The sequence below is a fragment of the Mastacembelus armatus genome, chromosome 6 (assembly GCF_900324485.2).
Source record: "Mastacembelus armatus chromosome 6, fMasArm1.2, whole genome shotgun sequence".
Taxonomy (NCBI): domain Eukaryota; kingdom Metazoa; phylum Chordata; class Actinopteri; order Synbranchiformes; family Mastacembelidae; genus Mastacembelus; species Mastacembelus armatus.
In genome coordinates, this window is record NC_046638.1 from 15,512,227 (window position 1) to 15,525,466 (window position 13,240).

The 13,240-nt window shown below is 40.7% G+C and overlaps 1 protein-coding gene across 1 annotated transcript in view; it reads right to left on the minus strand.

The window, feature by feature from the left end:
* The window catches only part of kiaa1549la (KIAA1549-like a), a 75,571-nt gene that overhangs the window by 32,376 nt on the left and 29,955 nt on the right, over positions 1-13,240 (minus strand). Inside the window, exons 2-7 of the mRNA XM_026311769.1 lie at positions 11,745-12,434; positions 9,141-9,959; positions 8,270-8,385; positions 5,301-5,523; positions 3,291-3,424; positions 2,202-2,370 (exon numbers count right to left, since the gene is read on the minus strand). Coding sequence (XP_026167554.1) covers positions 2,202-2,370; positions 3,291-3,424; positions 5,301-5,523; positions 8,270-8,385; positions 9,141-9,959; positions 11,745-12,434 — 2,151 coding nt within the window. The remainder of the gene's footprint in view (positions 1-2,201; positions 2,371-3,290; positions 3,425-5,300; positions 5,524-8,269; positions 8,386-9,140; positions 9,960-11,744; positions 12,435-13,240) is intronic.

Genomic DNA, 13,240 nt, shown 5'->3' on the forward strand with positions numbered 1-13,240 from the left:
TGAATGACTTTTAGTAGATTTAGTGGACCTATACAAGCCTAGAGCTACTGAATTTTTGGTTTCCACCATGTCCTGAGGGAAACATTCTTTAGCTGCTAAATGCTCCATGCTCTATGTTCACCAGCTAGTCACTAACTGCTGCATGTTGTTTGGTGTGGGCAGGTGGCATATAGTGATTTATGCTGCTACAGTTTGTTTGTTAAAAAGTTTGAGCACAGTGGAAAACCCAAGCAGCGAACTGGAAGGAACGAAAACTGCACCATGTGACCCCTTTCACGTCATAGCTATATGAGCTATGCTTATCCAAGTGCTGGCCTAAACCTAAGAATTCACAATATATGAATCTCAAAGTTCAGTAACCATTCACTGTGACCTCTTCTCTCTAACGTCTATGCACTGAAACGTTTTCCTTTGCTTACACAATATAAATTACTCCCAATTTCCCCTCTTTGAGAAGCAGATCAAACCAATGCCAAGTCATGAATCATGCAGTGCCAGGCAATGGACTCAGTAGTTCATCAGTGTCATTGAAAGCACCCTACATATGCTATGTCAATCTGTCTAAGACCAGCCCTGCACCACTACGCAGGACAATAACTGTTATGTAAGGTGTATAAAATTAGCATGAAGAGACTGGACTCTTCACATTGTCCATTTCTGTTGAAAATAAACAAAAAGCAGCAGTAGCCTCATCACTGCTGGCAGTTCCTCATCCTACCTCTAACCACTGTCTCAAGACTGAAATAAAGCTCTGAGTGCAAACTTCATTCCTAAATTCAAGCTCAGCTCAGCACACTTGTTCTCATCTCGCTACTGAAAATCTCACAAAAGCACACAGAGAATGGATATGGGCACTGTCTCCAGCCTTGTGCTTTCCACTCAACCTTCACAACCTGAGGGAAATACTGAAGCTAGGCAATGTATAAAAATCTTGGCCACCTCGCTGGCACATCACTGGTTTAAGATTTTTCATTTTACTGTAACAATATTTTGATGTAAGATGTACACCAGCATGTCCAAGTCCATTAGTGTGGTCTTATCTACCTAGAGTTGATGAAATTCTAAAAGATTTCTATATTTAAAAAGTCAGTCAGCCATGAATCAACACAGACTACAATGAATAAGTGTGTCCAGTTTTGTCAGTTAGCTAAACCCATTAAGACAACATAATGTCAAGTCAACACCAATCCCGTTTTGTGTTGTATGCTCTTAAATGTCAGCTTAGATAAAACTCTTGAAATGGAAGAGTTAATGCTGCTTTTAATAATGTTGTGAAATAAGTGCTGGTATTATACAGCCACTCAAAAAGATGATGTGTCACTGTAGCATTTAGCTAAATATTACAAACTGTGTTTATGCTGAACACAATCTGTCAGGACAATTTGCCCCGTCCACAGATGAATTGGCCATTTTCATTTTCACTTACATCTCTCTGCTAATGATTACAAATGCATTATAACTGCCCGGGAGTGCCTCTAAGAAGACGGCTGGGAGACACATCAAGCGAATGAGCATTAGTGAGTCAATGCTGAAATGTCCAGAAGGAGCAGCACCAACTCTGGTAGCTGCTGGCTGCTCAAAATGTCCAGACAAGTTGCCAGATGACCTCACTTGCTAATTTGTATGAATGTCTCTTCAATCAGTTACTGTGATCAGATCTGTTTGAATTAAAATGATAAAATAGAGTTACTGAGTTACAAACATCAAGACATTAAAATGTCAAATCCCCCAATTGGCAAAAAACATATTTTTCATGGGCATGCTGTGGTATCTAGTCATGCATTTAGTTTTGGTTTACTTTGTTCATGTTTCAAGGTATATACCTCATTTCTTCCTCCGCTCCAACACAGTGGGGCTGAAGGCAATTTTGTTCTTGGTGCACAAGCAATATATAGCAAATTAAAAATAATATCAGCTATGCAAATGTTTTATGAGGAAGGAAATATATTTTTGAACATTTTAAGGCAACTTGTCATTAAACACTGAAAGAAAACACAGCTTCTGTTTACAAGAACTCCACAGGCACCAAAAATGAATTGGTTAGCAACACCAGCTGAAGAATGACTGCACGGAAGAGTTGAAGGCAGCTGATCAACCACAGAGCTAACGTCATATTAAAATATACTGATCATTAATTGGATATGTGTGTCATTGCCACAGCGTTGCATTAGAACCTTTAGGAGCTCTATGGGTTTACTTACGCTCAGCAATGACCAAGGGTGGGTAGAACAAGAAGTAGCCAACCAGCTCAGCAGTTAGCTGGTTAAGGAGGCCGCTGGAGATTGTCCCATTAAGAATCGCATCCTGATTCTTCACTACATACACCAGAGAGACTGCCGGAGAGCCTGGCTCCTGGGACACGCTCTGGATCTGAGCACAAATGTACAAACACATTTTTATATTTTATTTCAATCAACCAGTCAAATATGTAAGTAAATATTAGACATTAGAATATTACAATGTCCATTCAATTATTTATTTATAGAAAACACATAAAGAGCCAGTAATGGGCACATGTATAACTCAGACATCCATCCATCCATTATCTATACCCACTTATTCCAAACCAGGGTCACAGGGATCTGCTGGAGCCTATCCCAGCTCTCTTTGGGTGAAAGGCAGGGGTACACCCTGGACAGGTCACCAGTCCATCACAGAACTCAGACGTTCATACAGAATTATCTAATGCTCTCACATCAAATGTCTAAGATACCAATTAAGAATGCATAACAGAGCAGCCAGACACAGTATGACTCTTTGAATGAACAATGTTTTTTCCTTCCATCATTAGACCTGTGCGGTGCACTGAAAACAATGACTGACTCACTGAGTCACCGTAGTAAAGTAGATGATAATAAAAGATGTGAGGAATTCCTCAATGAGTGTTAATATTTCAGAGGATGAAATATGAATGGACCCTATTCTGCTTCTCTTTGCTGAGACCTATTTTATGATTATGAAACAGCAATGTACAAAAATGAGATTTTGATTGTGTTTCTGAAAATAAACCATTGTGTGCATATGCAGATAGTGTGTGTAAAAAATGACTTTTGTGACCTTTTATTTAAAAACTACAGAACCATTTTCTGTTTCTTGTGCTTATTTTTGAAGCACCTGCAGGGTCAAACAGCTGCAACAGCAACAACAATTTAGCAGGCATGTAAGAAGATGTAATGCTGTAAGGGTTTTATTATTCATGCCAGCCTGATTAGCATGCTACATGGAAATACCGCATGACAGGCTTGGCTGTCTACATGTGGCACTAAAAATAATCTTCATTAAGGCAGTACCTCCACATCAAGCCTGTTGTAGGTCTCCAGAACTTTGTCCTGAGCCTCATCGAAGGCGTTCTCCAGCCTCTGCTCCAACATCTGGACAAAACTGCAGGAATAGATGTTGTCTGTCGGGCTGACAAACCTCAACACTGGGAGTGAAAGATGGAAATTTAATTTGAATTGAAACTGGCAAAAATTTAAAACAATTTTGAAAAAGCTGACAACCAAAAGTAAACAGACAAACAATACAATTACTCCCTATAAATTAGTACTTTGTCTTGACCTAGTAAGCGACACCAAGTTTTAAAACTCACTGAACAGTTTCTTGTGTGGAGGATGAATCCTCCATTAGTGGTTTTGTTAATGGTTGTTATCAGAGGCTTGCTTTGTAAACATGCGAAAATCATGTTTAACAAATATGACTACTTTAATTTTGCCTAAATTTTGAAATTGTTTGTTAAAATCCAAATCTTTAGATGTTTCATTCTTTTTCCACAAGTTCCAACCACAACAAATTACATCTGAAATGTAATCTTCATGAAAATCTTAAGCATTTATTTATATCCAAAATAAGTAATAGGCCTAACCCTGAGCTGGAGATCCAGAATTATGAATTTTCACTTTTTTTAAATTGTTACTAGAATAACTTAATAACTGGGAAATGGAGATAGATAAAATATTCAGAAACTCCAAACAATCCAATCAAGCTGTATCTAGAGCATTTTTGGCATTAATGAAAGTAGCACTCTAGACAGATGCTGTCTGTGTGACAGATAAACCTAAACAGTGAGACAGAGAAAGAGGATTATCGCTACTATCTAGAATGGGAACAACTAAAAAGAGTTGCCTGTCAGCGTCACTCAGCTCTGGTGAACAATATTGGGTCCATCAGCAGATTACAGAGGATGTTATTAATGTTGTCTCAGTCCTTTTACCACAGCTGTCCTCCATTCTCCCCTACCCTATCTCAGTTGTTTTAAAGCTCTGCTGTATGAGAGGTGGAACAATATTCTGACCTAAATTCAAAACAATGTGGTGCTTATGAATGCAGGCTACATCTCAAAAAAGACTCTACAGTACATCCTTTATTGGTCTCATAGTCTGTAACACACTGCAGGCACATTCACTGTCAACCCAGTTGATACTGATATGAATATTGTGCTGCTGATGCTAAGTAGGCATATACTGTATATTGACGGTTTATGTCATGAAAAAGACAAAAAACGATTTCCTGTGCCAAGTACCTACTTTATACATAGCTGCACACCAACATGGCAAGAGCCTTTATTGCAGTACAACTAAGCCACACACCACAATTCAGCTGGTGTTAAAATGCTGAAGACACAGCATCATTTCATGTTGTTTTACCACTGATTTATACTGATTGATAATTCTCTGTGGGTTTATATGAAATATTTATCAGTGCAGTCTTGTGATGTGATATAATAATGTATAAAATCTCTAGCTAGTGGACATATGGACAATAACACCATTGCAAAATACAGCTAAATTCAATCTGAACATTGATCAACATGATTTAAAAATTGTTTTTAGTTTAGATAATGAATGGACTTCCAATACATGGATCTTTTAAAGAGCAATTTGTTGCATTGCAGTGATTTTCCTTATTTTGATACTACGTTACCTTGACTTAATTTTGATGTGTGTGTGTGCATACAGAAATGTGTTTTTTTTTATGAGGCTTAAGAGGCTATCTAAATCAGTGGACCAATTTGCAAGTTGCTGTGCAATCATGAGACTTTGTATGGGATTTAGAGTATCAGAGAAGAGTAAAGGAGAGCAGACATGTAATCAGAATATTCTAATTTTGTCTCTGCTCTATTCTTCCCCTGTGTCTCCCTCCCAGTACGCTCGCAGCTTTTTCTACCTCTCTGCTCTCTCTGTGCTCATACATCCCCCCTCCCCCGCTCTACATAACCTCTGCTTTTTTTATCCTATAACGCTTTTTGTTGGATTCTGTTATGTAAAGGTTGATGTTTCTTCTTTTCCATCAGGTCTCATCACCTGTTTTCAGCTGAAGGTGAATGCTAGGAGCAGTCATCCAGGTTGCCACGGGAACCAGGACTGCCTTAACCAATGGGGTGTGCTGCCTGATGTCCGACAGCAGCTTGTCGAAACCGTAAACATTCAGCGCCTCGACCACCAAGGAGGAAATGTAGACAGTCTTGCCGTTGGTCACGTAGTAACCCAGCGTCACGTTGTGGGGACTGCAGTCATCATGTTCCACCTGTGACAGAGAGAATGGGAGAAATTCAAGTTGATTTTTTCACTCCCATCTGTAGTTCAAGAGAGGCTGCGTGCACATATTCTAGAAACACGGCGATACTGATATATATATTGTGTTCAGATTTTCGAGCATATATACAGCAAAGAAGCAGACAAGCAGAACCAGAGAAGAAATCAGTGCTAGCAGGTGAAACAAGCTCAGCTCGTATACTACAGATGAGGTATAAAGCATCTGAGCTATGTGTTCACAATATAAATGCATCAGACTATAAATATTTATAAATAAATATAAATATTTTCTCAAAGGCATATTTTAACTTGAGCCTTCAACAGGCATAAATTTGACTTACAGTGTCCTGCAGAGACACATACAGGCAACAATCACTGGTGAGGGAAGGCTTGTATTTCTGGAACTATACACCGCCCATTTTCTTCTACCTTCAGCCACACCGAGCAGCTGTGGCTGTTGCTATGGCTCTTTCCTTTCGACTGTAAGTGTTAGCTGGCTGCTTTTAAAAAAAAAGAACATTTTCCCTTACTGAAAGTTTATTTCATTACCTATCCTCTTCTCATCTTGCTACTAAAACAGAAAACAGACCCTAGTTTTCAAAATATACCTGTCATCTTTATTTAAGCCACTTTCTTTAACGAGCACTTGCCAAAGCTTTAGCTCATTTTTCATGCAACCCTTTGGTGTAAACTGCAACACATTCCTTTATTCCAGCAACCCACCTTGGGATTTACATTCATTACAAAACAAAAAAGAGCCGTTGGATATTTCATGCTAGGTTGTAACTCAAATAGATTGTGACAGGAGTTAAATTTGAACACTTTTGCTTAGATGTTTTTATGAGCTGCATGCCTTGTGCCCTGGTTTTAAGTAATTTTATGTCATGACATCCTACTCCAATTGCCTCTAGGGTGTGCATTTAGAAAATTAAGTAACTGAGATCGTATTTATTGAAAATGAACCATATTCAAGCACAAAATACACTTACTTTAAAGCAATTTGTAAAAAATTATCAGTGTCCAACAGCACACTTGGACATTAATAAGTAGTTACAGAAGATGGACAAATTAGTGAAGTCTTCTGCTTTTCTCAATAAAGAAGAATGAATGACACACACATTTCATTTTTAAGTAAAGTGCGTTGAAGTTCATTTTAAATTTTAGATTTTTATATCATAGCTATTCTATATTGTATCACAAATCATGTATTACTTGTTTGAAACTATGATACTTAACCGGGGGTCTAAGTTCATCTGTTGACCAGTATTGAATTCTTCCTTCACCTATAGAAAGTTCCAACTTGTTTGAATTTGAAAATCAATGTTATATTGAATAAAGACAACGATGACTACTTTATCACTCTTCTGTCACTTATTTATCCCTGATGCTATAAAAGGGGTAAGTGCAAGAAGTCATGCTTCGCCACGCTATTCAATGATTTGCTTATGATAGACTGAAGGGTACTGCATACTATTGTCATACTATCCCTGTCCATGATGTTGTGTTATTTCCCCATCAACGTCTCAAAATACTGGCTACATATCCTGGCTTTTAAAGCTCTGGCCAATTTTATATCTTGTTGCTGCCACTGCTATCTCTCAGCAAACTGATCCAGATTGACAAATAATAGTCTACATTATCTGATGGAGAGGATGACAACTAAGGAGCTAGTGTGTACGTGTGTGTTTGTGTGGTAAGGCATAGATGAAAGTGGACTGAAGCTTAGAGACACTGAGTCACTCCCAATGCAGGCACACAAACAACTGGATAAAAATAGAAAAAGCAGTTGGATAAGGGCAGAAGACAGACAGTGAGCTGAGAGGAAGGCGGACGAGAAGCAGGTAGACAGACAGAGAGGCGGGCAGGGACAACAGGCAGACCAGAAGACAAGGAAAATGGACAGCTTGGCAGAAAATCATTTGACTTAAACCATTGGAGCAACCAGATTGCTGGGTTGGAGGCAGGGAGCAATACGAGAAGTGTAAATATTCAGAAATATGAAAGAGGGTGACAGTGATTGTTTGAGACAGACAAAAGAGACAGTAGATGAAAAAGAAATAGAAAAAGATGCAGTTGAAAGGAAACATGAGAGGCTGGACAAATCAAAGACAAAAACAATGAATACAGGGAGAGCATGTGACTTCACTGGTATGAAGGAATAATTTATTTTGAATTTTTTTCCATTACTGCGTGTGTGTGACAGCGAGAGAAAATCTGATTGTGTGTGTAATCATTTCCTCCTCAAACACTTACTGTTAAACAGGTAATTTCTATTCAGCTGCTTCTGCATCTTTCTAGCATCATTCAGATAGATGCTTATGATGTGATTGAGCAGGAGGAGAAAGCGATGAATACTGTAGAATATTGTAAACTGATGACATACTTGAAGAGCATTCAACAATGGGGCCAAAATAAAATGTCATGATTATTTTATCTCATTAGCATCAGATAGTAAAACACTAACCAGAGTCATGAAGCAGGCAGACACTTGCGGCCGTCTGTTTACATTTAAAGCATATAGACGTGTACAGGTTGGAACTGAGAGTATAGCCTCTCACCAGTGTTTATTAGCCAGCTAGACTTCGAAAGCTATTTACCTGTATTTGCTAGCCCAGGAATAGTTTGCTAGTCACAGATCTGTTTGTTAGTAATTGACCCTTAGTTATTTCTGTCCTATATTCATTAGCACTGGTTAAAAGACGGTAATCTTTGAAGCTGAAATGGTGAAACAGACTGACCTGGGCGTAGGCAGTGGAGTCATTCAAGGCTCTCTGGAGGGCATGGCTCAGACCTTTGGAAAGATTCTGTTTCAGGATCAAATCCAGCCGGTTCCTGCGCAGCTCAATGGATAAAACTGTAAAGGAAGACATTAAAGCTTAGTGACTACATGTATAACTTGTTAGTATTATGTAATAACACTCCGCATCACTGTAGGCTTACATTCATTTTAACCACACCTATAGCTTCAAGAGTGCAACATCTAAATGATGCCCCATAGTTCCAGTGTCTCACTCAATACATATGTGATCATATGAGCCTGGTCTCTGGTTATATGTCACTGTCCACTGACTGTGAAAACCTGCTGTCTATCCTTTAGTAATACCACAACATCTCTGGTAAATGCAAACAAAGGCTCCAGCTTCTCATTAATCTAAGTCAGGGGTGCTCAATCCTGGTCCTCGAGGGCCACTGTCTTCGGGGATACCATTTACTTTGCCTTCCTTCAATTCCACCCTCATCTGAGATGGTATCTTCCAGATTCTAATGGACTAAACACACCTGAACCAGGTAATCAGCAGTGGGTAGGGCAGGGATAATTGAAAAACAAGCAGGACAGTGGACCCCAAAGACCAGGATTGGGCACCCCTGATCTAACTGTTTGTTTGCAAAAAATCTGCTCTTGCTTCCATGGAGGTTTGAATTAATTTGTCTGCATGTAACTATATCTCCGTCATATAAAAGGTAAATTGTGCCTAAGCTTCTGAAAAGCATGTTGTGAGCATGTTGTAGCCAATTCGGTAAGGCACGTGCAATATTTGAAGTAACAGCAAAATGTCTAAAATTATTCCAGAGTAATGCATCAATAATGGTATCATATTATTCTCATACCTGTTCTGACCCAGTACTTTTCTGTCACATTGCATGGTAGAGAACTTTCCTCTGCACTGGTACTGGATGGAGGTTCTGTTGTCATGGTAGGTGGTGGTGAAGTTTGGACTGGGATGAGCACCGGGGTGGCAGGTATGTCTGTTGTTGTGGTTGTAGTTGGAGATGTAGTAGAAGTAGTAGTGGTGGTGGTGGAAGCAGCAGTAGTTGGAGATGTAGTAGTAGTAGTAGTAGTAGTGGAAGCAGGAGTAGTGGTGGTGGTGACTGGGGGGATAGTAGTAGTGATGTTAGCAGTAGGGGCAGGTGTTGTTGTGTTTGGTGTAGGCTGGGTCTCGGCCTCTGTGGTCAGTTTGAGGCTCGTCATTTGCTGCATCGTCGCAGCAGTGGTATTTGGCGGGAATGTTACAGCGCTCCCAGTGGTTGGCGGCTGCGTTTCTGCTTCATCGACGGTCACAGTAAGAGTGGTCATTGAGGGTGTTGTTGTGGTTACTGCCATCAGCTGAATGCTGTCTTTGCTCACAGTGTCCTGGCTTGTAGTGTTTGAAGCCATGGTGGATTCTGGTGTTTGTGCTCTTGCGATGGTGGATGGTGATAACGTTGACATGGTAACGGATGCTTGAGATGTGGTTGTGGTAGTTGTTAATGTGGTCATGTACTGTGAGGTGTTTCTGGTGTGCACAGGCATGGTGGTGTTCCATTGGTAGGTGGAGAAAGGGCTGGTGATGTTGGCAGGAAGTGCGACATCGTGGTCACCCACTGTGGACAAGAGTGACTCGGGGACGGTAGGGAGATCCCAGGCTGGAAGGCTGCTCACCGACTCCTCTGCAGAAAGAAAAACGTGGAGGTCAAAGAGGTTAAAGGATAAATCTGGGGATGTTTCTGTTTTTAACAAATCACATAAAAAGACCAAAACTAACAATGGACTGATCCTACTCAACACCTTCAATCAGTCCAAAACCTGATACAGCTTCAACCACTGGGATAAAATGCACCATTGTTTTCTACAAAGAATTAAATACACATCAGACCACACCATTGCACTTCATAACAATGAAAACACAGTCTGAATTTATTTGGACCATCCTGCTACTGAGTTGAGATGAAAATTTGTCTCTCATTTGCTGCAATGATGATAAGAATTACATTGCCCAGCTGTTTTGGGAAATGATTTAGCCTCTATTATAAAAAAGAAACTGTATGAGTAAGACCTGATGGACTTGTGGCTGAGAGCCACAGCCAAGGTAGGAAAATACTGAGACACACATTGTTATTGGTCTTTTTATGGCATTTGTGGACTTATTCTTTAACTTATGTAGGAGGAATCTAATATGAGAAGAAGAGATTATAGTCAGTCAGATAAGATGGAAGATTTACACAGCACTTTCAATTTTATCTAGGAAATAGAAATCCAATTTCATTATGTAAACCAGAGAAGCCTTTTAATGCCAATCCATCTAAATTAAATGAAACAAAATACTGACACATGATGCATATCAATGAGAGATACAAAGGAGGCTGGAGTGAACAAGAGGGAGGTAATCATTCCTTTCAGACAGAGATTCAGATGCCCTCTTATCCCGCCCTCACATCATCACATGAGGACATGCTGTGTTTTGACTGTAATGCAAATTAGTGTGACTGGACAACAAGATATTAGCCTTTAATCAAGCTAATGTCAGAAGGAAGAACATATGTGGAGGAATTACCTTGCAGAAGATGAGAGCATCACAGGAAGTGGGGAGAAATGGAATGGGGCTGGGCACAGTTATGATGAGGATGAGGAAGAGTACAAGGGTGATGATGAAGCTGATCATGACAATGGTGATGATGATGATGATGATGACAAATATGACAAAATTGATGACAAAAAAAAGGATGATGGTGATGATGGTTGTGTAAATAGTTGCTAAAGTGGCCATGATGACAGTAATGCTGAAAGTTACATTGTGATGGCTGTTAGTACTTATGATTAGACTCATGAAGAATATGATTATAACAAGCATCACTGTGTCACAACATGCTCAAGTTTCTCAAAAAAGCTGCTGAAGCTTAACTAGAAAAGTGACCACTCACCCTGAGCCATGCCTTTACGTACTGCAGCTATAGCAGTTATGCTTTTAAGTGTTTTTTTGTTTTTTACAGCAGATACAATGCCCTCATTTACTCAGGCTTGGGACTGATTAAGACTGCACTGGCTTGTGAAACCTCAGTGGCTGAATCTGACAGCCCCTGGTCCTCCAAGGTGGTTTCCCATCCAAGTATTAACCAGGCCTGGCCTCGCTTTGCTTCCAAAACTGGACAGGATGGTGTGGCCATCCAGTTTTACTGACTAAAATAAATGCTGTAAATACATTACTGTATCGAACTGTAACTCAGCAGTTAGCATTCGATACAGTAGTTAGAGTATATGTTATCCTATCTTATTTGGATCCCAACTATAATGAAGATTCTTAGCTCTATATGTGGTCCTGCAGATCCCCGTGGCCCTAAATAGGTATAAGCGGGTATAAATGATGGGTGGATGGATGGATGGATGGATGGATGGATGGATGGATTGATGGATGGATGGATGGATGGATGGATGGATGTATGTTTGAAGTAACATACCCAAGCTGGAGCTGCTGTTGCTGTTGGGGGAACTGTTGTTTACAGCAACCAGAGAGACTGGTCCTACTGTGAGACTATCTCTGTTACTGGCTGGAGAGGTGGAGGAAGAGGAGGAGGAAGGTAAAGAGGACGCCTTTGTCATAGAGGACGCCTTGGATGATGTTGAAGAGTAGGTTCTGGTCCAAGCAGCTTTAGACAGCAGCCCCAAAGGTTTTCCCACCGCTGGTGCTTTCAGCTCTGCTGTCTCTGCCAGCATGGTGAGGACTGATGAGAAGGCTGCCTGCTCTTTTTGTCCCTCTTCACGCACCTGCAGCGTCTGCTGCCCCAGCCAAGCAGCCGGGTCCCTGGGCATCCTTGGCAAGTCAGCCCTTTCCCTGTCCACTGGCCTCCATTCAGCCCCGACTTCAGCCCAGGCGCCGGTCCCTGTCATAATCCCAGTCTCTGCAAAGACTTTGCCACCTGCTTCAGCATTCACTCCTGTTTCTGTTTCTGTCCAAACCGCTGTTCTGGCCTCAGCAAACACTTTGCCCTCTGGCCATGCTCCAGGACCAGCATCAGTCCCGTACATGACATCTTTGTCTTTAGCCCCAACACTGTCTCCAGTCCCAGGGGTGGCTGAGAGGTTGGAGGGCAATGTGGGGTCCAGAGGCAACATTGCCCGCCTCACTGACTCCTGATGACCTTGTTCAGCTGTAAGAAACAGAGAGTCAGAGAGAATGGGGGGGGGGGGGGGGGGTACTGATTAAGTAGGGGTACTGGAAAGCTGTAAGATTGCTAGCAGTCTTTGATTCATCAGTCCTGCAGGCTGGACAATGACTCTTTTAGAAGCTCCCCGTCATGTGCCCTTCCATACACATAAACACACTCATGCAGACACATACAACTGCAGTCCACAAATCATTAGTCCTCATAATGCCACTACAACTGCCCAACTGTCAGGAGATTTAAAAGTATTCTGCTGGCACTCACTCACTCGCATGCATGTCATAATAGCATACACATAATGTATATGCATATCCTTCCACCTACTCTCACTTATCCAGATGGATTAAAAAAAAGCTAAAACGGTGACTGAGGAAGATACTAATACTGTTTAAAGTAGGTCACTTATGTTTTTAGAGGATAAAGTACAGGGAATTAATTTTGCTGTTCCAGTATGCATAAATTAGGACACACACAGACACATACACACATCCTTATCAGCTGTGTTTTCTAATCTGATCTGTAAGGTTAGCAATGCTAGCACAAGGATTTATTATTCCTAGAACATACACAACCATTCAGACTCAGGCTCAGCTCATAGCTCAGACTGAAATTACTTTCCTGAGGTAAGTTTGATGTGAGTTACTTATAAGTAATGGACTCATTTTTCACTTTTTAAATTTGACAGCAAATGAGTCAGATGCATGGGGATGGGGCAGCAAAGATAGCATCCAGTCAAAGCATTTCCCTTCTGCTGTTATCTCCATTCTGTGAACTGCCCTTATCTCCTCAGT